Source organism: Suillus subaureus (assembly GCF_016647635.1).
Source record: "Suillus subaureus strain MN1 chromosome Unknown BJ212scaffold_25, whole genome shotgun sequence".
NCBI lineage: Eukaryota > Fungi > Basidiomycota > Agaricomycetes > Boletales > Suillaceae > Suillus > Suillus subaureus.
Window position 1 is genome coordinate 621,018 of NW_024538581.1, and position 21,157 is coordinate 642,174.

At 47.4% G+C, this 21,157-nt stretch overlaps 8 protein-coding genes across 8 annotated transcripts; 5 read left to right on the plus strand and 3 right to left on the minus strand.

Moving 5' to 3' along the window:
- Nucleotides 1-340: 340 nt before the first annotated feature.
- Nucleotides 341-3,659, plus strand: BJ212DRAFT_1483013 (uncharacterized protein; the record flags this gene model as incomplete). Its single annotated transcript, XM_041340536.1, has 13 exons — nucleotides 341-1,056; nucleotides 1,111-1,170; nucleotides 1,218-1,290; nucleotides 1,344-1,629; nucleotides 1,693-1,717; nucleotides 1,769-1,857; nucleotides 1,907-1,990; nucleotides 2,059-2,112; nucleotides 2,163-2,183; nucleotides 2,238-2,476; nucleotides 2,529-2,714; nucleotides 2,766-2,851; nucleotides 2,909-3,659. The coding sequence occupies 13 exons, from the start codon at nucleotides 341-343 to the stop codon at nucleotides 3,657-3,659; spliced, it is 2,670 nt and encodes an 889-aa protein (XP_041190981.1).
- A 758-nt stretch (nucleotides 3,660-4,417) lies between these two features.
- BJ212DRAFT_1276120 (uncharacterized protein) lies at nucleotides 4,418-4,825 on the minus strand (the record flags this gene model as incomplete). The annotated part of the gene is made up of 2 exons (XM_041331262.1): nucleotides 4,418-4,525; nucleotides 4,646-4,825. Coding segments are annotated over 2 exons (288 nt in total), but the record flags the coding sequence as incomplete, so codon positions are not given.
- An 800-nt stretch (nucleotides 4,826-5,625) lies between these two features.
- Nucleotides 5,626-6,048, minus strand: BJ212DRAFT_1220009 (uncharacterized protein; the record flags this gene model as incomplete). The annotated part of the gene is made up of 1 exon (XM_041329363.1): nucleotides 5,626-6,048. A coding segment is annotated over one exon (423 nt), but the record flags the coding sequence as incomplete, so codon positions are not given.
- Nucleotides 6,049-6,706: 658 nt separating this feature from the next.
- Nucleotides 6,707-7,350, minus strand: BJ212DRAFT_1483015 (uncharacterized protein; the record flags this gene model as incomplete). Its single annotated transcript, XM_041340537.1, has 3 exons — nucleotides 6,707-6,941; nucleotides 6,995-7,126; nucleotides 7,178-7,350. The coding sequence occupies 3 exons, from the start codon at nucleotides 7,348-7,350 to the stop codon at nucleotides 6,707-6,709; spliced, it is 540 nt and encodes a 179-aa protein (XP_041190984.1).
- Nucleotides 7,351-10,579: 3,229 nt separating this feature from the next.
- BJ212DRAFT_1301410 (glycoside hydrolase family 16 protein) lies at nucleotides 10,580-11,831 on the plus strand (the record flags this gene model as incomplete). The annotated part of the gene is made up of 5 exons (XM_041333122.1): nucleotides 10,580-10,749; nucleotides 10,810-10,977; nucleotides 11,030-11,350; nucleotides 11,409-11,728; nucleotides 11,791-11,831. 5 exons carry the CDS (start codon nucleotides 10,580-10,582, stop codon nucleotides 11,829-11,831), a joined length of 1,020 nt encoding a protein of 339 aa, XP_041190985.1.
- A 2,310-nt stretch (nucleotides 11,832-14,141) lies between these two features.
- On the plus strand, nucleotides 14,142-15,854 carry BJ212DRAFT_1369353 (glycoside hydrolase family 16 protein). The gene is made up of 7 exons (XM_041336217.1): nucleotides 14,142-14,351; nucleotides 14,626-14,653; nucleotides 14,714-14,881; nucleotides 14,933-15,247; nucleotides 15,301-15,466; nucleotides 15,513-15,624; nucleotides 15,679-15,854. The coding sequence occupies exons 1-7, from the start codon at nucleotides 14,330-14,332 to the stop codon at nucleotides 15,717-15,719; spliced, it is 852 nt and encodes a 283-aa protein (XP_041190986.1). The 5' UTR covers nucleotides 14,142-14,329; the 3' UTR covers nucleotides 15,720-15,854.
- Nucleotides 15,855-17,215: 1,361 nt separating this feature from the next.
- BJ212DRAFT_1369368 (uncharacterized protein) lies at nucleotides 17,216-18,903 on the plus strand. The gene is made up of 8 exons (XM_041336218.1): nucleotides 17,216-17,344; nucleotides 17,371-17,373; nucleotides 17,461-17,496; nucleotides 17,564-17,828; nucleotides 17,880-18,098; nucleotides 18,149-18,165; nucleotides 18,213-18,242; nucleotides 18,292-18,903. The coding sequence occupies exons 1-8, from the start codon at nucleotides 17,259-17,261 to the stop codon at nucleotides 18,428-18,430; spliced, it is 795 nt and encodes a 264-aa protein (XP_041190987.1). The 5' UTR covers nucleotides 17,216-17,258; the 3' UTR covers nucleotides 18,431-18,903.
- A 954-nt stretch (nucleotides 18,904-19,857) lies between these two features.
- On the plus strand, nucleotides 19,858-21,151 carry BJ212DRAFT_1369380 (uncharacterized protein). Its single transcript, XM_041336219.1, has 4 exons — nucleotides 19,858-20,057; nucleotides 20,107-20,379; nucleotides 20,442-20,618; nucleotides 20,669-21,151. The coding sequence occupies exons 1-4, from the start codon at nucleotides 19,927-19,929 to the stop codon at nucleotides 21,024-21,026; spliced, it is 939 nt and encodes a 312-aa protein (XP_041190988.1). The 5' UTR covers nucleotides 19,858-19,926; the 3' UTR covers nucleotides 21,027-21,151.
- Nucleotides 21,152-21,157: the final 6 nt, after the last annotated feature.

Here is a 21,157-nt window from a genome sequence, read left to right on the forward strand (position 1 = left end):
CCCAGACACCCCACTAGTCTGAGGGTCTACGACAAAATTTCCCCCAGTGTCCATTTCCCGGACGTTATGAGCCTTGATCGCTGCGTCAAGCTCAACGAGGAGTAGACTCGACTCTGCTCAGATGGATAGATCGCGAAAATCCTAAACATTTCTCAATTTCAAAGTATTTGGGGGTCTTCTGGCATTTCTGGTGCTGTGTGCCCTTGCAAATAGTTTGAAGTCAGGCGGCTATGCAAGTTAGCGCTCTGTACATCAGAAGGTGCATGGGGGCCGTGTGCGTGTGCGTGTGCGTGTCCCCATCATGATGGTATCCCAGCTTTGAGCGTTGCTACTGACCGTCATGATGAAACTTCGATTCCTTGCCCATATTCTCAGAGCATTTCAGAGATGGCTTTTACGACTTGCTCGCCATTCTGCGAGTTCATTATCTGTTTTCTTGTCTTCACTCCGTCTATTTGCTACAGGCCGTTCAAAGCCCGGAGTTAGGAGATCGACCACCAAACCTCGCCTTCCCCGGAGGGCTTTTCTGCGACCCCTCGAAGCGGACACCGTAGAAGAGAATTTATATACTTGTTCCAGTTTTTTACCTCCTGGTGAAATACAGGAAGTCGCAAGAGAGCCTCTATCTCTTTCAGATTTCCCTTACGCAACAATTTCTCCTTCACAACCCCCACGACATGTAGAACGAGAGAATACGTCGATGTCTTTGCCGGAGACAACGATGGGGTCAAGTTTGATCCTGAGTATGGGAGAGAGCCCGACGAGATACGCGCCATACACGAAACCGGTTCGTTCTCGCCGAGTCACGATTCACAATCCCGTCGCAGATTTCCACCGTAGATCTACGGACCCTGTTACTGTTCCGTTAGATTTGCCTACTCAGGCAGTACCAGTATCCGATCCGGTTATAGGTAGTCACAACATTGCTTTGCCTTGCAGCGAAGAGCAATTGGGTCCAGGGCAGCCAGGCCCGGAGGTCGGCATGGTCTACGACAACCTGCAAATAGGCCTCCTGGTTGCAGAGGAAGTCAGGCGGTATGAGATATATACACCAAGGTCAATAGCGATTATCCTGCATTGACTATACTGCAAAGCTGAAGTTGTTAAAAGGAGTTCTTTACCGTCCCAAATCATTGTTCCTGCCATGACGGTGAAATTCCCCTTACACGAGTAAGCTCTATTTTCATCATTTGTTGCATCACTTGAAACATTTTAAGCATGGCTATACCCCCGGGATGGACTACACTCGTGCATCCGCAAGGTTCTCGCTACTTCGTGAACGCAGAAAGGGTGTGTCAGTTTCATGCGTTATTGATGTTCTGAGTTACAGCTACAACAAACAGCGAACATTCACACAAATGAATATTTGCGACGAGAAAATATACAATGTCATAAAACAATTCATGGATTGCTTGCTGCGTTCACTCCGTGATGAAAGTGAGGACCTTGAGCTCGACATGGCGCAGGTGGACCTTGTGATCGAGCCGAAGTTTTCCACCGATACCAATACGGTGGTTTGTTGCTATTATTTCGCCAACCACCGCGATAGGTGCCTCTTCTGGCTGGATGAGTACAGTACCGAGGATATTCTCTCTGAATGTAATGGCGTCGAGAATCTTTCACACATACGTGCGTAGTCAATGGTTCTCAGTATTTCTGGATTTGACAATTTATCTTGGTTTTCGAACTCAGGGCTTGCCATCCAAGCACAATATTGGTGCATTATGCTAGGTTCTAGATTGTTGTACCAAACTCACATACTCCATAGGAAACATTGCGATTACTTCCCTTGCCTGTGCCCCATTACACAAAATCTTGTTGATGAGGTGAAGGATATGCTGATATATGCCGAATGTGGTTAGTACTTTCTTACACTTGGTAAACATAATTGTCAGGCCGCGAACAGACCACCTAACCTCTCGCCACTCAACTGCACCATTCGATATCATCGAAATCAGAGACTATATATCTATTATAGATATGATCAAGGGTGCGTTCCATTGATACACTTTCGTGAAATCCCTTGTGAATCTCGTGGGTTCATATTATTTCCCCAAGTCCATTCCACTGCGGGCGAGAGCATGCACCGATGTCACGCTGCTATTGTTATTGGTAATGTAGCATTGAACTCGATCTCATCTTGATGCTGACTATTCTTTAAGGCCGAATCATGTATGCATTCAGTCAGTGCTCTATCGTTGGTCCTTCTAGTTGTCATTTATCGAAAAAATTTCAAGGTCGCAATCACTTTATCAACTCCCATGGGGAGAACTGTGTGAGATTGGCCTTTGATCAAACAGTCCATCCATACACACCATCGTTGTTGATAGTTATTATTGCACCCCTTTTGTTTTTGGACCCTATGGCTCTAGTCCGAGAACTGCACACGATATTTGTCGACAATACGCCTTCCTCAGAGCGGTGGAATACATTCAACTTAAATCTGAATGGGCAGCTTCAGGACTCTACTCTTCTGGTAAATCTACTCGTTCATTATCGTGCCGCGCGTGCAACTGATGTTGAACCAGGCCACTGTCTTACTCAATGCCAACGTTGGGTTTCTCTCTATCAACAGCGTTGATGCGGGCGGTAGATCCCCTGTTCAGGTGGCAAGCTACATGTCTCTTGTGTCAAGCCTGGGAAGTATGATTCTCGGTTTGTTGCTTGTTTCGCATAATCGATCCATGGGCCAATTGGGCACAGTCCTCCAAACGGTCAGTAACTACAAATATTGATTACAATGATTCTTACGGCAAAAATTTCAGGAAGTTTTTCTATCAGGACTTGGCGAGAAAGAACGCAGACTGGAAAGGCTGGCCATAATTTACAGCCTTCCGAAAACGTTGCTCATGTGGGGGTGAGTCCCGTCTTAATATGGTGGATGGATGCCCTTATTCAAATGTGTTAGCATGGTCTTCTTCTTTGCGGCTTTCTCCGTCCATTGGTGGAGTCCCGGAGATCAAACTACCAGAGCCGTTGTTGGTTCTGTGATAATGGTCGCACTTGTAATGATCTCATACGGCATCATTCGAGCTAAGTGTGGAGGGGATCGCTGGTGGCGACCACTAGTATTGCCACTCGCAAGAATCGTCATGAAACTATTGACATATCTGGCTGACGTTATGAAGCAAGTCATGGTGTCCACCGGGATGAGAAAAGCTCATGTTGTCCAAGATCCTTCATCACACACTGAAGGGATCATTCTGGCTCTACCAAGTTTTCCTGCACGCCACTTTCAAACAAACGCTGAGGTAGACATTTCAGGGCGCAGCACCTCCCATCCAACAACTTCACCCGATTTACTACCCAGCCCAGACGATCATGAACACCATCCCGGCTCTTCTATCCCCCAAACCCGGTCATCCCAACCCACCACTTCTGCGGACTCACCTCCACAACCACATGTCAGCATTTTCGCGCCTCCATCATCAGATACACACACTGGCCCAGGTGATTTGCCAGGCGTTGGCTCATTGCAGCAGATTCGAGAAATCCAGCTTGTATTCCAGTCTACTGCAGAGGTTCGCTATGAACCTGATGTTGCACCCTTAGGCGTGCCTGGTTTTTCTTGTATAGAAGGAAGGGAGGCTGTGAACTACACCGCGAATGTGGTCGAGGAGCCAGAGGAATTAGAACATCCTCAACCTTCACCAAGCTAGCCTGGTCTGAGCACAATGCCCCCTCCTAGAAGCGCTACTAATGACTATTTTCTATCATATGCCAGCAGCTCCGAAGTGGGTGTAACCCAGAGGACGGGGATGGCATAGAGGAATGCAAAGACTAGGGAAATGGCCCATGATCGGTGCAAATATATACGACTGGTAGGTTGTCGTGAAAAGACAAAAAGAAGTTTAGCTCCGCTGTCCTCTTGAGCAAGTGAAGAGCAATTGTATAGGCGAACAAATAGATCAAGTCGCCAGAAGCATTCCAAGCTTGTCTAGAAGTCCAGGAGTCGCAGTAATGCACTCGACAACGATGATCACAACAAAGTTCGACCGTAGCTGCTAGCAGTCCAGCTGGAGGAAAAGTTTCTCGCTGCAGTGGGAAAGCATCTCCTCGACGCTTGTCGGGTACGCTCCGCCTCGTAGTACTGCTTCGCACGCGTGTAACAAAATATTTATTGTATAGCTCTCATACATCTTGTAAGATGTGCGGGGAAGATTGAAACGGTCCTATCAGATTTTCCAAAGGTTCGGCTCAGAACAAACCAATATACCCCCCTTTCATGTCTAGTTCTTTCTAAATGATGTTATTGAACTCCGTTGCATACTCGGTGATCAAATCTTTATTTGGCGGTACCTGTACAACTGTGATAGGAGGAAAATCTATTTCGAAACCTCAAAGGAGACTGCTTGATATCTTAGCGAAACGTTCAAGAAGCCCTGCACGTTGAAGCTCTCGTCTCCAAGCTTCTGCCTTATACGGAGTCAACAGGATATACTTTCTGTGCTCTGGAGCATTTTTGGGCTCCATGCGTGGTTGCTCCGCAGCCTGAGCAGATGTGACGCACATGTAAGCACGCTGGCTTACTAGAGTTCCCATAATCTACATAAACACTGTCTGCGATACTGAAATACAAGCTTTCAGTATCACTGCCTTTTGGCGTAACAGTTAAGGGACGACAGTCTTAGCTAAGTTACAGCACATCGTGTTTTGGGGTTGTGCATCCTTCTTCTCTCTGCCACGCGGTACAGAGCTGTTTCCCATATATGGTCCATAGGCCCTTGCGGATGCGTTCCGAAAAGGTGCTGAACTGCTTGTCCGATGTCTGTGTGGCCGAGCACTCGATGGTGCGATGCGAGTGCCTTCCGAGGCAGACTGCGCAGCAGGGTAGTGGGCCTGTAGCGATGAAGGGACGAACGTTTCATACCTTCTTGTTGCCGGCTGAAGTGTCTTCCGCTGGTGTATGGGGGCGCTTCTTCGAGGTTGGGAAGTTCTGAGGTTGGGTTGCTAAGAAAGCTGTTGCTGCTTGCTTTGGTATCGGATTATTTCCGAGTGCAGTTTCGGTTTATTAGTGGGGGTTGCGTAGGTGCATAGGTATGTTCGATGTTGCGATTCGAACATGGTTGGTTGAGGCACGTGATGGCCAGGGGTTGAAGGCCAGGAGATGGGGGTGTTGTTGTCAGCACGCGATTAGCGACAACGAGAAGCCCGTGACACGATGTAACGAGTTGTAGGTATGTGCGGAAATGAGATTTGGCGAGATTTTAATGATTAGACTTCGATCGGGGGCTTACGAATTTCACTGACCTGAATGGCCAAGACGGTCTCCTTAACTCTCTTCTCGTTGAAGAGTTCTTCGCGTGCCTCGGCAATCAGGTCTTGGTCGGGCTCTTCAGGACTCTCACTTTGCGTCGTCCCTACGGTCTGATGCCAGCGTTGTCGTTGCTGGGACTGGTAGAGTAACAGTGCTCGCTGCCTGAGTTGGTCTGGGGAATAACGCCAACGATGCGCTTGTAGCGCTGACCAGAATTGTATATGCATATTCACTCGTTCATCTGGCCAGTCGTACATTCTCATCATCGTGATCATGCGCGGCGCTGCCTCGTTGAATTCTTCCCAAGATAGGTTTTCATCTTTAACGACGGAAGCAGCTTCAGGTTCTGCTACAGGACTAGACAGTTTGGCGTCCTCAAGGCCACGGTTGGTGAAGTAATGGAGTTCGCAATAGTCTCCAGACTTCAGCTTCTTCATGGCATATTGTGCCGGGAGAATAGTAGGGTCGGAAGGTACTTTTCTGTGCACAATGGGCACATACTTATTCTTGTTTTTCTCCCTCTCTTCCAGGCGAGCTGCTTCTTCCTCCTTCTTGCGTTGCTGTTGACGTTCTTCGTCCTCTCCTTCTTCTCTTTGTCCTGCCTCTAGCAAGCGTTGCTGTCTGAGGGCCCAGCGTTTCTTGTCTGCATTGTTAGCTAAAGTCCATAGAGCCGCCAAAGACTGAGCTGCCCGTTGTTCTGTGAGACCGTCGCTGATCAACTGTTGTCGCGAAGCTTCGTGTTCTTGTGAAGTGAAATCGGGCCTTACTGCCAGATTGGGATCTTCTAATAACATGACTGGGCTAAATAAAATGCAAAAAAGACGACGCTAGAGTAGCTGACACTCAGAAAAACGACCAAACTGTGAGGCGGGCAGGTTTGAGAAGCGCTGCGCCACCTCGCTTATTTGCGCCTGCCTCGTGCCTCAGCCGTCAGTTTCGAGCGGCCTATGAATAATAAAATAAGGCATCAGAAAAGAAAGATACAAAGACAGAGTGTACAAATCATTCCACCAGACGATGTAGTGAATGCCTAGAGAACAAACCGCCGTTTCTGCGTCGCAAGTAATAACATCAGAGGGAAAAAATTCCATGAGCTGAGTGTCCTGATGCCAGCCTCATAAACATGTTGCCAACGAGGCTATCTCCGTAAACACGCAAAATGACCTTGATGCATGTAATTCGTAGCGCAATACCTTTACAAGTGATGTAGACTTACATTAGACTTGGCGACAGCTGACAACATTTCCGCCTAGTGTTCCTCTGAAAAGACTGTTGATCTCGAAGTCGTTGCTCTCATGTAACGTTTCAAGAGCGTTAACCATTGTGATCAGCTCTCCTCAGCCTTAAACCGCTTGTAGTACCTTGTCGAGATATGTAAGTGACTACCGTTTTTTCTTGTCCGTTGTTAAGGTCGGTTTGTGCGTGGTGGCTTACATGCAAATATTCTGCCTAGTTAACTCCCACCATTCCTTTGACGCATCCAGGCCAATAAGCGGGAGTGAGTGGAGGTACATCGTGTGCAGAACGTGCAGCCGCACCAAAATCGGCAACAACCAGCTTCCCGAAAACGAAAGGCACATTTATGAGCGCATAATCTTCCCAACCTTCTTTATACATCAACCCGAGCGGTGGAAGGGGGGCATTGCGAGGATGTGGATGAAAACCGCTATCCAAACGTTGACGTCTAATGATGGGTCCATTGAGGTCGGGTTGTGTTCCTTTGTAAGTAGGAAGAACAGTCGTGGTGGTGGAAGGACAGGATCTAGAGACGTTGATGTGTTCAGGGAGCTGCAAATCCTCCAGAGCGAGAAAAGTGTGTTTGACAAACTAGGAATTGCGTCATACGATAGCCAACTCGCGCCTTGAATCCTGGACGACGTTAAGAGCGGTTGGAATAGTACTTACACGTGCGACACTCACAATCCACCATTTGAACTGAGAATGTCTCTGGCTTGCTCCGACAGCAGGTCCCATTCTTCTGAAAGCGGTGTTTCGTGCGAATTATCGACAGAAAATGCAATGGAGTCCAACGACAGGAGGCTTGAAGGAGAATCTGTCACAATTAAAACCGTACCATTGCACACATTGTCCATGATCAGAAATCCTACAGGGGTTGCGATAGGCAATATTATCGGTCATACATCCATAAGCAATTGCAGTGCACCTACCAGCAACATGTTTCACTATTCGAGCTTCAAGCGTGTCTTCGCCCTAGTGCATGAAGCAATCGTTGACACCAATGTTTCCGAAGACGACTCGTTTCTGCGTCTCAAGTACACGATCGGTCTTTAGCCATACATCTCTTTCCGAGGCATCTCCCTTCTCCTCTGTCGGCTTATGAACGCTGGATATATGTCTCTCATCAGACACCCAGTCCCCATATATTTCCGTGTCGAGATCACTATCAGCGGTGAGATTTGAGGATATGCAAGGCAGGTTAGGATCAAACAAGTCAGGAGTCCATTGAAGTTGTAAATTCAACAAGTACAAACAAATAAATCGTCTGACGTCAATGGTCATGATTGTACTGAACCAGGTACCAGAGATTCATCTGAAGCACAGCCAGATATATATAATACTCTGCAGGAAGCTCGAAAATTTGTGTGTATCAAGGCTTATAAGTACGCCTCCTGGCTGGCGCTACATAGTGGTGGCCGGTCAGCGCGCTGAGTAAGCCGCCGTTTGATCAGTTTCAAACGAGTCGGAGCCTTCCTTTGGCACCACGGCGATAGAACGCTAGCCTCTAGAGCTCCAGGTAAACTCCTTGAACTAGGCCAGTAGGTCACAGCCAGTTCGGTTTCAGCACCAATGCCATTTTCGACTCATTGTTACTATAACACGTTAAACCTACAACCGCCAAGCAGAAATTGCAGCTGACCGTCCCGGAATACAGGTTGTATTGATGACAGGATAAAATTGGTCGGGACCGAGTTAGGTCACTGAAGGCGTCAATGGGGAAAGGCCGATCGTAAACGAGGTTCGTCAACGTCATTTTCAGAATTTGATGTTTCAACGTTGACCACGATGATAAGACATGGATAACGTTATGCACTGACTACTACTAGGCATCATCTTACTACTTTGCAATCCTTTGGACCACCGCTTTCCTCTCGTTTGCCTCGTGCCGTACGATTAACAATCAACGTCGACATTGTTAACATCTATTTCGAACTATAACTAAGTGTGGATGTCGGGAATCGACCACGATAAGGCCCTACTAGTATGGCCAAACCACCAACTCTGCATTGAATTCCTCCCCTAGGTTTTAACGTTCATTCACTACTGTTTCAATCCTTTGCTTCAACTCCTATGCACTCTTTCTCTAAGTTATTTCTAGCGACTCTCCCGTTTACCGCCCTGGTTGATGGTGACTGTTACTGGCACTTGTGTCATTGCCGCACTACTGCTCATAGACAACTAACTAGCGAAACATACATGATAGAAGACTTTTATCAGGGATTTCTTCAAGGGTGTACCATCTATCTAGTTTCAACTGGTGTCTTGGCTAACTGTCTTCCATCCATCTAGTGACTAGACTTTTGTCGTTGGCTCGGATCCCACTGGTGGAAATCACACTTTCCAAAGTCAATCGAACCCGCAGTCTAAGAGACTTGTATATGTCAACGATTGCGTTGATCTTTGCCGTTGATTCAACCAGCACCGTTGCTGTCGGCGGCAAACATGTGGCCCGAGCTGGCCCATGGCCCAGGGGTGAATCGACATTGTCGAGGGCGTGAATAATCAGGACACAAACCAGATAACGCTTCATAGCGGCATGAACCAAACTTTGCACCAACGAAAAGACAGATAGTGCCCACCACCTCACGGGGCAGATCATGGGGGCCAATTGCTACGGCGCCGCACATGCGGACTCAGGCTGCAGCATCGAGGACATGGGGCACTCCAGCCAGATTCTGGTCTTCACAAACCTGCGACAACACGGCCAACTTCTATGATCATAAGATAATCATCAACGCTACTATCTGCGGCGATTGGGCAAGTTCGCATGTCTACGCTCGATCTGGGTGCCCGGGAATACTACATTCAGATCTTGCCTTATAGGTTAGGACTGGTCACGAGTCTACGTTCAGACATGGTTGCCAGTGCTACTACTTGACTACGTTGGTAAGTTTGACAAAGTGCCGAGTCATTTCACACTCTCAGTGTTCCCGTGTAGAAGAAGTGGGTCATCAGTCGCCGTCTGCCAGTAACATTCGCCTCAATCCTTCATTACCAGCATCTGTAAGCATGTTCAGCACCTGTTGACATCGAACAGACTGATTTGTTGTACACTGTTAGGATCTTAATGACCGCTTTATTATGTTAAGATGTCCAAGAAGCATACGAATTATGGTAAGTAGGTCACCGCCATTCGAACACTAGGCTTCAATGTTCATACATGCCAACGCAGGCTACAATTAGGTAGCCAATACTTATGGTGAACCTCTATGGACATAGAGACTGAGACTTAGATAAGCCCGCTCAAGAATACAGCGGAGTTAGATCGCCACCGCTTAAGTCTAGAAATGTTAATCACAGTGGAGTTAAGTGTTCAGTGGACCTGAATAGTGCGCCTTCTCAGCTCGTCGAGGTACTGGATCTGCAACGGTCAACTGGTGACCGGTCATCCTTGAACGTTCTGAACCGACTTCTGAGAGATTCTCTTTGCTACGAACGGCTTACGCCTGTCTGCATCAGATCCGAAGTTAGTCTTCTCACAATTGTAGACATTGCTCTGCACATTTGGTACGTACCTTCTCCACAATTGGTTTAAAATCGATGCTAAATTTATACACGGAGTACGTTCTTTGGAGAGCAATTTCCGACCCCGTGTGAATGCGGACCATGTGTTACATAAATACTTCCGAATCTCTAAATTGGACTGGAAGACTTTCTGAGCTCAAATAAGTCTTCAAGCACACTTCAGTTTTCAGCATCAATGGTGCGTGTCACTTTTTGACTTCTGATTTATACCATTTCCATCCCACTGAAGCTGCAAACGTTAACAGGAGAGAATGACTAACCAGTCTTGGAATACAACGAATGATGGTTGGATTGAGGACAAAAGGACTTTAGCGTAATTAGGTCCCCGATATTATAAGGTCGCCGAGCGTGGCCGAGGTAATTCCAAGGTAATGCAGTGTGGCGGCTCACAGCAACGAGGTTTGTGAAACTGTTACTTTTGATGCTTTAAACCCCTTGAACGTTCCATCAGCGTTTCTTTATTCCACTGTCCACAACCTTCTCTTTAAATTTCACTGCTTCAATCCTTTCGTTTAATCCTTTGGACGACTACTTACCCTCACTTTCGTTTGCCTCACGATGCACACATTCTCTAAGCTCTTTCTAGCTGCTCTCTCGTTGACCACCCTGGTTGGTGCTCGTCATCAGTCGCGTGCGCACTCGCGTCATCTCCGTACTGCTGTCCGTGGGCGGTCTACCAACAAAACCTACACCATTCAAGACTTTTATCAGGGGGAGGATTTCATCAAGTACGTACCACTTATCATATATGCAGTTTCAATGCGGAACTTGGTTAACCATCCATCTAGTAATTGGGATTTTTTCACTGGTTCGGACCCCACTGGTGGCAATGTCAACTACCAAAGCAAATCGGACGCACAGTCTAAGGGACTTGCATATGTCAATGACTGCGATAATTCGACGGTTCTTGCAGTTGATTCAACCAGCACCGTTGCTGCCGGCGGCAATCGTGACTCGTGCGTAATGCTCTTGTTCATTATGATTTATGAGTATTCATCATGAATGCAGTGTTCGTATCACATCTCAGAAGAGCTACAACGGCGGTCTCTTTGTCATTGACGCCTCGAACATGCCTGTCGGCTGCTCTACGTGGCCCAGTTTCTGGACCGTTGGTCCAAACTGGCCTTCGGCGGGTGAAATCGACATTGTCGAGGGCGTGAATAACCAGGCGACAAACCAGATGACACTTCATAGTGGCACCAGCCAAAGTTGTACTATCGGAAAGTCAAATAGTAGTACCGATGAGTTTACTGGCCACGTCCTTGGGACAAGCTGTTACAGCACCCCGACTGCGGATGCAGGCTGCGGCGTTGAGGACACGGACACAAGGTTTGCATTGCATCTCTTTCTTATGCGTTAGCTAGGACCTAACGTGTCCTTGTGGCAGGTCTTTTGGATACGGCTTCAATAATGCGGAGGGTGGTGTCTTTGCACTCCTTTGGGACAACTCCACTGGCATGTCGATGTGGCACTTCGCTCGTGCTGATATCCCTGCGGATCTTACGGCCCAAATGCCCAACCCTTCCACTTGGATTCCTCCAGCTGGTTTCTGGTCTGCAAAGAGTTGTGACATATCAGCTAACTTCTACGACCACCAGATGGTCATTGACACTACTATCTGTGGCAACTGGGCAGGTGGTGCCTACTCCAGTTCTGGATGCCCAGGAACGTGCTCAGATATGGTCGCCAATGCTACTAACTATGTCGGTAAGTTTTCTTGGAATATCTGTTCATGTCGCACCGCTTAGTGTTCTTTGATGCTGTTGTAGATGCCAAGTGGGTTATCAACTACGTCGCCGTCTACCAATGAACATTCGCATCATACTTTTATTATTTGCATTGCATCACATCTACATCATACCCCTGCTTTCATCACAGCACATCGTCATTTCCATCTATTATTCTTTTGTTTTCTGGCAGGATCAGTTACTGTCTGCATATGCTGCGCTGGTCGCTTTCTCATTTGCTGCACATTTCGAGGAATCGGTCATACAACATTCATCGACTACTTACGAAAACTTGACTCAGTCACTCGGAATACATCACTATACCTGAGGCTTGTATGTTGTACATATCAATCATGCACATGTTCTGGAACTTCTGCTGTGGGAGACCCATGACTCTATTGGACGAGATTATTTCAGATCACGACCCACGATTGTCATCGCCTAACTCTAAAGAGTTGCGAAGACCAGTTGTTCCCTCTGCTATCGTGTAAGCAAATAAGTGCACTTGGCGTATCTATTAATCACCCCCCCAACAACATAGCCATTGCTATGTGCTTGCTTGCACATTTTGTGAGCACTGAAGCTAGAAGGAGGTTCAAATGATCTAGCCTCATTGGCCGGCTGGTTTATCCTCTCAGATCAACTTGAACGTAACCGTCACGTTGCAACCTGCTTGTTTCAGGTTGCACGTTCCATGGGAAGTTTTTCAGATCTATGTGAGAACGAGAAGAAGAACCCCACCTTCATCTCTGCGCGTAGCGGGCGCCAGGTGACGAACAAACGTCAGTCTTCATCTCAAACTAAAATCTTTATGCTATTCAACTTCAAAGGTCAGTCGTGGGACTTCCCGAATACCATGCACTGATACTTTTAGTTTGTCGACCTTTTCATTTCACCTGTGTTCTCGTCCGTACCCTAGCGCTCTGTACGGCTTGACTATTTTCAATGCTGTCGAAACCTCGTCTTCTTGAACATCATTGTCCTCAGCCATTGTACTGAATTGTTCACCAGTACTTAAGATGTGCACCCCATTCATTCCTGTTTTTTTTTTCCCGTTCACTGGGATATCTTGGCACCTTCGTTGACTTCATCATCAACCATAATTCGAAAGGAGGATCATGGTAAGGCATAAATCTACTGCCTTTTTCAGCGCCTGCCATGCGTTAATTTTCAGACCAAATATTGAAGTTGAAGTCACCATTCCCCGAAAATCAGAGTTCGAGAGAAGTGAATCATGAACGTTCGAACTGCTTCCTACACAATACAACCTGGAGATACTCATTTACACATGGACTTGTGGAAGATGGTGTATCTCTGTATGGAGGCAACTGTGGATTGCGCGTGACACACCGCTGCAGTTAGCAACCTCGTCTGATTGGACCATGACATCCAACCAGCAGCGATATCGGGTGCTTTTCATGTCGGTCGCGTAGCTCGAACTTGGGGTTCAAACTTTTGCGGGCGGAACTTCGACTTAGTTATCAGTAGGGCTGATGTTGCAGCTGCAGATTTTGTACTCATGATGTACAGCGAGATTACGGGTATGAAACGGTTGCAGCAGGAGACAATGACAATATACAGGCAGTACTAGTAAACGAGCAGTGCCAGGAAGGTAGCATAGCAGCGAAAAAGTGGTTTTAGTTGTTCTTGTGGCGAACTTTTTGAAGTCTAAGCACAACGTACCTATACTTAGCAACCGAGCCCCTGTGATACCGACTCATTACGGTAGGTTACGGTGGGGTAAATTATTAACAATGCAAGTGGCAACCACAACCCTGTGACGCGACGACGACGACGACGTTACGGTTGCCTCCATACATAGAGGTATAGTGGTCGAGTCTCCCACAGCTACCTTCTGCAGCCTTCTGTCCGCTCAGTATTGGCAATTGTCGTCGTTACGATTATAATCACGTACGTTCACTGTTCGGTTCCATCCAAGCCTCTAGATTTTACTGCTGTTGACAGAGGCGGCTGATGCTCTCAACCGGTTTGATGCTACATGGCAGAACCTGTGATATAATGTACGGCTCAACAATTCAAAATCAAACGACTAAAACATGGGTTGGGGCCCATCATACGACGCCAGAACGCACACGGGTACAGTGGACGGCGGCCGCAATGCGATCTTTGGAGGCTAACTTTGTTCAGAATGAATTTCATAATATTCGCGTCCTAGTACTCCATCTCCCATGATCATCGGTACTTCCCAACCCTGACCGAACCAGACTTTCGAACCATCTAATTTGACCTCCTTTGGCACTGCGGTGATAATGCTCAATAGCGCTTGAGCTCGAGGACCAGTAAGTAAGCTCTTTCAGCCAGCATTTTAGTCGTGAATCTTTGGACTCCTGTTGTTTACAGTGCTGCGATTACAATCTATGAAACTGCAAATATAGACAAGGAGAGATGGTCAATCAATTTCCGGGATACAAGGGGTGTTGGATTGACGACAAGGCGCTAAAATTAATCAGGTCCGCGGTATGATAGGATCCCGAACTTCGGTGAGCGACGCGAATATGAAGGAACGACTACTGATCTTCCATCGATTGGTCTGCTCGGGGAGGCTAGCTAAAGCGAGGTAATGGAGTGCAACGTTCATGAAGGTGAACGTCATTTCTTATGTTATAAGCACAATAAAACCCCATGGCCAATGCTATTATAAACGTTGCATTAACTATCCCCCTTCTGTTTCACTGCTATTTCATTGTTTCAGACGACTGCCGAGCTTTCCTCGTTTGCACTGTATGATGCATTCTTTCTATAAACTCTTTTTAGCGACTCTCCTGCCGACCGCCCTGGTCGGTGCTCACTCACTCTCACGTTACTCCCCTATCACTCTTGGTACACAGTCAACTAACAAAACCTACACAATTCAAGACTTTTACCAGGGGAAAGCTTTCTTCAAGCACGTGTCACTTATATAGTTTCAACTTGTAATTCGACTAACGGTGTTCCATCTACCTAGTGACTGGGACTTCTATACTGGCTCAGATCCCACTGGCGGAAATGTCATTTACCAAAACAAGTCAGCTGCAGAGTCCAAGAAACTTGCGTATATCAATTCCTCCGACTACTCGACGGTCCTTGCAGTTGATTCAACCAGTACTGTCGCTGCCGGCGGCGATCGCGACTCGTGTGTAACAACCGCTGTCGCTATAATATACGTACTGAGCCACAACCACAGTGTTCGTATCACATCTCAGAACAGCTACAACGGCGGTCTCTTTGTCATGGACGCCTCCAAAATGCCCGTCGGCTGTTCTACATGGCCTAGTTTCTGGACTGTTGGACCGGACTGGCCATATGGGGGTGAAATTGACATTGTCGAGGGTATCAATGACCAGGCGAAAAATCAGATGACGCTTCATAGTGGCACGAACCACACCTGCACCATCGATACGGATGATTCCGATGAGTTCACAGGCTCTGTCCTCTCGAGTAACTGCTACAGCACCGAGACCTCGGACTCGGGCTGCAGCATCATGGATAATAGTACAACGTTTGTATCTCTTCTTTTGTGCGTTAATCTCAACCTTACGGTCCCTGAGGCAGGTCTTTTGCGTATGGCTTCAACAATGCTGGGGGTGGTGTTTTTGCGCTCTTGTGGGACAATTCCACTGGCATGTCAATGTGGCACTTCGCTCGGGATGACATCCCTGATGACCTCACGGCCCAAGTACCTATGCCTTCCACTTGGGGCACTCCGTCCTGGTTTCTGGTCTGCAAAAACCTGTGACATAACAGACAACTTCTACGACCACCAGATGGTCATCGACACAACTATCTGCGGCAACTGGGCAGGCGGTAGTGCCTACTCCAAATCTGGATGCTCAGGAAAGTGCACGGATATGGTTGCCAATGCTTCTAACTACGTCGGTAAGTCCCCACTGGATGCTGAATCGCTCTGCATTGCTCAGTATTCCGTTGCAGATGCTAAGTGGGTCATCAACTACGTCGCCGTCTATCAGTAAACACTCGCTTCAACCACTTATTTGTTTTTTATTGTCTGTTGGGGCATGGCCCTATGTTAGACATTGCCAAATACCCGAATTCGTGCTATCATAATTCGTCTTCTTTGAATCCATAAGTACGTGAGTCCTTTGGGGTCGAAGGAAATAGAAGCATGCTGAAGCGTGAATACATGACTCGTGTCTGACGTATTGATATGATTGGTTCATCAACCTTTTCTGTTGCTCTGACCAATGCCCATCAAACTGAGCAGTGCCCATTAAGGCTCGACTACCTTCGATGCTGTCAATACATTGCCCTCTCGGCGGTCACCCTCAGTTGTTGCACAGATTCGTGTCAGAGCAGATCTGGACTTGTTGACACTTGGACCTGCCAGTTTTCTTGGCTGCAGAAACAACAAGTGCTTGTGCGTGGGGAATGATTATGGAGCCACAGCTAATCCCTCTCGCCGCAAATATGCGTTGCGAGGATCCTTCAAAGGCTGGCCGGCTCATTGCCACCTGAATATGCATCCCTAACGACCACGTCATGCGCGTTCTTCGCGTTGATTTCAAAGCATTCGCCCACTCTTGGAGCTCGAGGGAGAGGAATGCACTATGAACTGGTGCATGCACAGGATGTTCTTGGGGGACACTCGCACGATGCGACTGCGAAAGATGATCGAGTCTCCCATTACGATTATCACGTACGTTTAATTCGCTGTTCGGTTCCTTCCAAGCCCCTAAATTAGTTCATTGTTACTGCCGCTCTGCCAACCAGTGTGGTGCTTCGGCCAGGCAGATCGGCGGCAGAATGTTACATAGCAGAATCTGTGAGATCATGTGAGTCTCGGCAGTCCGAATATCAAATCACTAATATGTGAGTTAGGAACATATCATACGACACCGGAATATACCATACAATGGAGGCAGTGGGTTGTTTAATGTCAACGCTCAAAAGGAATTTCAAAGCAGCGACACCTTACCTAACCTTTGACTTCCTGAATGTGATGAACACAGCTCGGACTTAAGGGAAGGTACAAAACCGTCCAACTTGAGCTACCTTGCCAGGCGCCGCAGGGACAGAACTCTGCAGAGTTCGAACCTCAAGGACTAGACTCTTTTGGTCAGCACTTCAGTTTCAGCTATACATACATGTTTTGACTCCTGTTATGTACGGGGTCGCCATTGCAGGCTATGAAGTTGCATTGACAAAGGAAGGCCAAGCAACTCACATGGTGTTAATCTTTTATTTCCCCCTACTTTGCTATTCCACAGCGTCATTTGTATCAATTGTCCTTGTTTTATTTTCTTTGACAGTATCGTTCTCTGGTTGTATATGACGGGCTGGTCGCTTTCTCATTTGATGGGCATTTGGAAGAATTTGGAGGACTTCGTGATGTGACTGATCCATTGTTAGACTCAATGACCTATTGTGGGACTACGTTATGTACGCTTGGAAAACGCTGATAAGCCACTTATGTAAGGGTCTAACCTCTGTGCGTTCGAAAAGGGGATATGTTCACACACGCCTTTTGTTAATTGACCACATCCTGCAGACCGATGGATTCCCAGCAGCAGCAGCCGCCAGTCCCGATATCCGACATCATCACGACAGCGTGGCCAAGAAGAGCAGTCAAGGTTTGTGCTTAACGTTCACGCTCCCTTTTAATGTTAGCTTATCAAGAACATCGCTAGGCATGTGCTAGCTGCAGGTAATCATCTCGTGATCGATAGGCATCCCTCGTGTCCTAATATTCTTCCCCTACAGACGTGACAAAATACGCTGCGATGGTCAAAAGTAGGCTTGCCTCCACTCTGATTGACTTCTATTTAATTTATGAACTGATGTCCTCATGATCAATTAGGCCGTGTGGAGGCTGCCTTAAAAAAGGTTACACTATTGAGCAATGTGTTGCTGGGTGCGAGAACTGTCGAAAAGCCCGCACGCGCTGTGAAGGCGGAAAGCCTTGCCTCAGGTGCCGAGAGGATCAGGTAGAGTGCACTGAAGGCCATCACCACCCGGTATTGCGTGCAGAACCTCCTCCCGTCTTAGTTCTCCGCGGGCCACATCGCTCAAAACCCGATCGTGCAAAACTAGCTTGCCAAAACTGTCGTCGGGATAATAAGAAGGTAAGCCTGTTCTGTGGTTGTGGATGTGATTTTGACCTGCTCTGCGTCTAGTGTGATGATCAGCGACCTTGCTCTCGATGCATTACACGGGGGGAAGAGTGTATTCATGTAGGAAAAGGACCTAAACTTGTTAAGCTTCGTTGCGAGGGTTGCAGGCAAGATAATAAGAAATGCGAGGATGCACGTCCGTGTAGGCAGTGCGTCGAATGTGGCAAGGAGTGTATCAGTGTTCAGAGGAAGGGCAGAGGCCATGGTACCCGTGTCAAAGCGGTCAGTTTTTGTTTAGAGTAAGTATACTTCTTCTGATGTTATATTTTCAGGCGTGTGTATATTGCAGGTAAGTCAGCAACTACAATCTAGAACATCACTTCAACAACCACATAGACGCGATAAGGTGAGGTGTGAAGGCATGAGGTGGGTAACTCTGATGCCGTTGGTATGCACATTGGTTGACGTCCGTTAGACCATGCGTACATTGTGTGCGTAAGGGATACCAGTGTATCGATCGCATCTGTCAAATCTGCACCCAGCAAGGCGTTAGTGGCGGATGCCCACATCTCGGTGAAGGATCGGACAGTGATGGTACGCAAACCATCCAATAAAACGTTACCTCGTACTTCATAATCACTATCTTCAGCAGTGATCGCGATGGGGAGTATGCAGCCTCCCCATCCAACGCCAATTCAAGTTCAACAGTCCTCCATGATGATGGCACCCCTGCCATTCCCAACCCAAGTCTATGGTCCCATACCATATCATTTACTGGCGCAATCAAACCATGAAATTGGATCCTTACACATACCTGCGCTACCTCGTCCTGTTGGATCTTTTTATCCTATAGTCGACCCTCCTATCAATGGTCCTCAACCCAATATCTCGTCAGAACGGTACGACCCATTACTTACGGGACCAAGTGACTAGGCGGGTAAATAGATACGCTGTAAATTTTGGACTTTGTTTGGAGCAGGATGGTTGTAATTTTAGCCTCGCTTTTTCAAAGCGATCCCTAGAATATCGTACTGTAGTTCTGTAAGCTTTAATGCCTTCAACTCATTCCTTTCGGAATTCATTTTTATCGAAGGCAAACTAAATGCGGGATTTCATAAATTTATTTGCATATGCTTGGCACCGAATCTTTGAGTGGTACTATCAACAAGTAGAGTTCATTGTCCTCGTCCCTTATATTTCTGTTTCTTTTTCAGCTGACCTGATACATTCTTTTATCATGAGCAATACCCTGGACTCCCCGCAGAGGTTGTTTTTTAAACATAGGCATTTCATACGTTTCCCGCTGACGTAGCACTTAGGCGAAAGGTTGGATCATCCAAGATCAAATACGCCGGCAACGCCAAGGTCAGCGCGTTATTTCATGCGACACCACGCGAATAGTTCTCTGAAAAGCTTTCCCAGAAGAAGAGAAGTGTTTCAAACCTTGCAGAGTACGCCATAAAATATACTGGACGCGTTAAATGACCTTACGTTTCGGCAGAGACACGTCAGGTGAAGAATCAGAGACACATCAAAGTATCGGAACTAGTGACCCCCAAGAATCATCCGTAAGTCGCTTTATCTAAGCTGGGCTTGTCAATTAACGAAGGATTAGCCGTCTGAACCGAAAGCCGCCCCCAAAATAGTTGAGGTTTTGTGAGTCCATAATTTAAACCTGCGCATCCATGATTCATGATTGTCTGTATATGTTACCCAGTCTCCCTGGACCTTCCCCACCACAATCCCCCCGCAATTCTCAAGAAAGCCAGGTACTTTCTGCAAAGCCTATCAGCAAAGCTAGAGGATCCCGTAGTCGCACCTCATCAGTGGTATCATTGAATCATTCCATCCGTCATGAGAGCCCCTCTGTCCTCTCCGTTCGTGCGAAATCATCAGATAAGAGTTCTCCCGCCTCCAAAGTTAAGTACGTATCTCAGGTTCCTTGGCGCCTAATGGTCACTCACCACACTGGATGACCAGGTGCCCTGACACCCCCGATGACGATGCAGATGAGACTTCATCAATTGCAGAATCATCTGCTGGAAGTCGAATACGCAGGTCTGAATCCGAGCGTATTCAGTATTTCAAAGACCAGTCGCAATGTGATGATATGGAGCCGCATCGAGTTCATTGTGCTTGGTGCGACAAATGGATCAACCTTGGCAAGAGACAGACGTATGCTGTTCGTCCTTGGGAGATCCATCGACGGAGATGTGACCCACGGTCCCCTGTGTCGAAGAAGTTAGTACACTTCACACTGAAAATCAAACCCCACTTATCCTGTGAACAGCAGTCATCGAAGTGAGACCGAAGTGGAAAAACCTGAAGGAGCGAATTCGGTATCGGAATTGAGTCAGCAGATTACCAAACAGCCTTCACCTCAGCCGGCTCGGCAGAGTGACGCCGAAAGGAAAGCTTTACTGGAAGAGGATCCTCGTGCTCAAGAGGCCAAACCGCACGAAGTTCTCTGTCGATCCTGCCAGAAATGGATCAAGCTGTCGATCGATCATGCCTATATTCTTGGAAATTGGCACGCACATCAACAACGGTGTTCGGGTGTTGTGTGAGTGATCTTTTTTTTCTTCTGAATTCTACCACAATTTTGCCAACTAACGATTTAATCAGACCCAGCAGCCGAGTGGCTACCGCAGAGAGAAAATACAGTCTGCTGACTGACCCTCAAGCGAAGTCGTCTTCCGCCCAACACGTCGAGTGCGCCTTTTGCAGGACGAATGTCGAGCTGGACGGTGTCGCTCAGTATGATTTGACCAAGTGGCACGAACACAAAGCCAAGTGTTCTTCGTGAGTGAATATCATTTTATCAGCATTCTTACAAGTAATAGTGGCACTAGTAATCCTGTTCAACCCACTCCAAAAGCTCCTAGTTCGCGTCTTTCGCGCGTTTTCCCTCCACCATCTGGCCAAGCTGTCTCACAAGCGTCTATAAGCGAGGTACACAAACTCTTTGCATCCTCAAGTTCACCGTCTACAGACGCTACAGCCATCAATGACAACTCCCCATATCGCACTGGGGAGAAACGTGCCCGGGACGAAGAAGACGCTGGAGAAGTCCGTCCTGTGAATCGTCCAAGAACTGTGGCCTACCAAGCGCCCGAGAGTGAGGCGCCAGGTCCGTGGGGTTGGTTTATGCAGCCTTTCAAAGCTTTCGTGCGTGGTTTCCGTGAAGGTTTAGGCGCCCCATCTACGTAAATGTTGGCACTAGTGTGTTATGTGAAGTTATGTCGACTGTATTGTACCCTGCTCTATCTATTGTGCCTTGTTTTCTTTATAATGCCATTCAACTATTCCCCTGGATGCTTGGGGGTAAATGTAAACACGCG

Excerpts from the sequence above, each read along its gene's own strand:
- BJ212DRAFT_1369353 (XM_041336217.1), top strand. The coding sequence starts at position 14,330 with ATGGAGTGCAACGTTCATGAAG. Across the intron at positions 14,654-14,713 it reads CAGGGGAAAGCTTTCTTCAA|TGACTGGGACTTCTATACTG; the intron begins GCACGTGTCACT and ends CCATCTACCTAG. Across the intron at positions 15,625-15,678 it reads CAATGCTTCTAACTACGTCG|ATGCTAAGTGGGTCATCAAC; the intron begins GTAAGTCCCCAC and ends ATTCCGTTGCAG.
- BJ212DRAFT_1369368 (XM_041336218.1), top strand. The coding sequence starts at position 17,259 with ATGGATTCCCAGCAGCAGCAGCCGCCAGTCCCGATATCCGACATCATC. Across the intron at positions 17,497-17,563 it reads ATACGCTGCGATGGTCAAAA|GCCGTGTGGAGGCTGCCTTA; the intron begins GTAGGCTTGCCT and ends ATGATCAATTAG. Across the intron at positions 17,829-17,879 it reads GTCGTCGGGATAATAAGAAG|TGTGATGATCAGCGACCTTG; the intron begins GTAAGCCTGTTC and ends CTCTGCGTCTAG.
- BJ212DRAFT_1369380 (XM_041336219.1), top strand. The coding sequence starts at position 19,927 with ATGGAGCCGCATCGAGTTCATTGTGCTTGGTGCGACAAATGGATCAAC. Across the intron at positions 20,380-20,441 it reads CAACGGTGTTCGGGTGTTGT|ACCCAGCAGCCGAGTGGCTA; the intron begins GTGAGTGATCTT and ends CGATTTAATCAG. Across the intron at positions 20,619-20,668 it reads CACAAAGCCAAGTGTTCTTC|TAATCCTGTTCAACCCACTC; the intron begins GTGAGTGAATAT and ends TAGTGGCACTAG.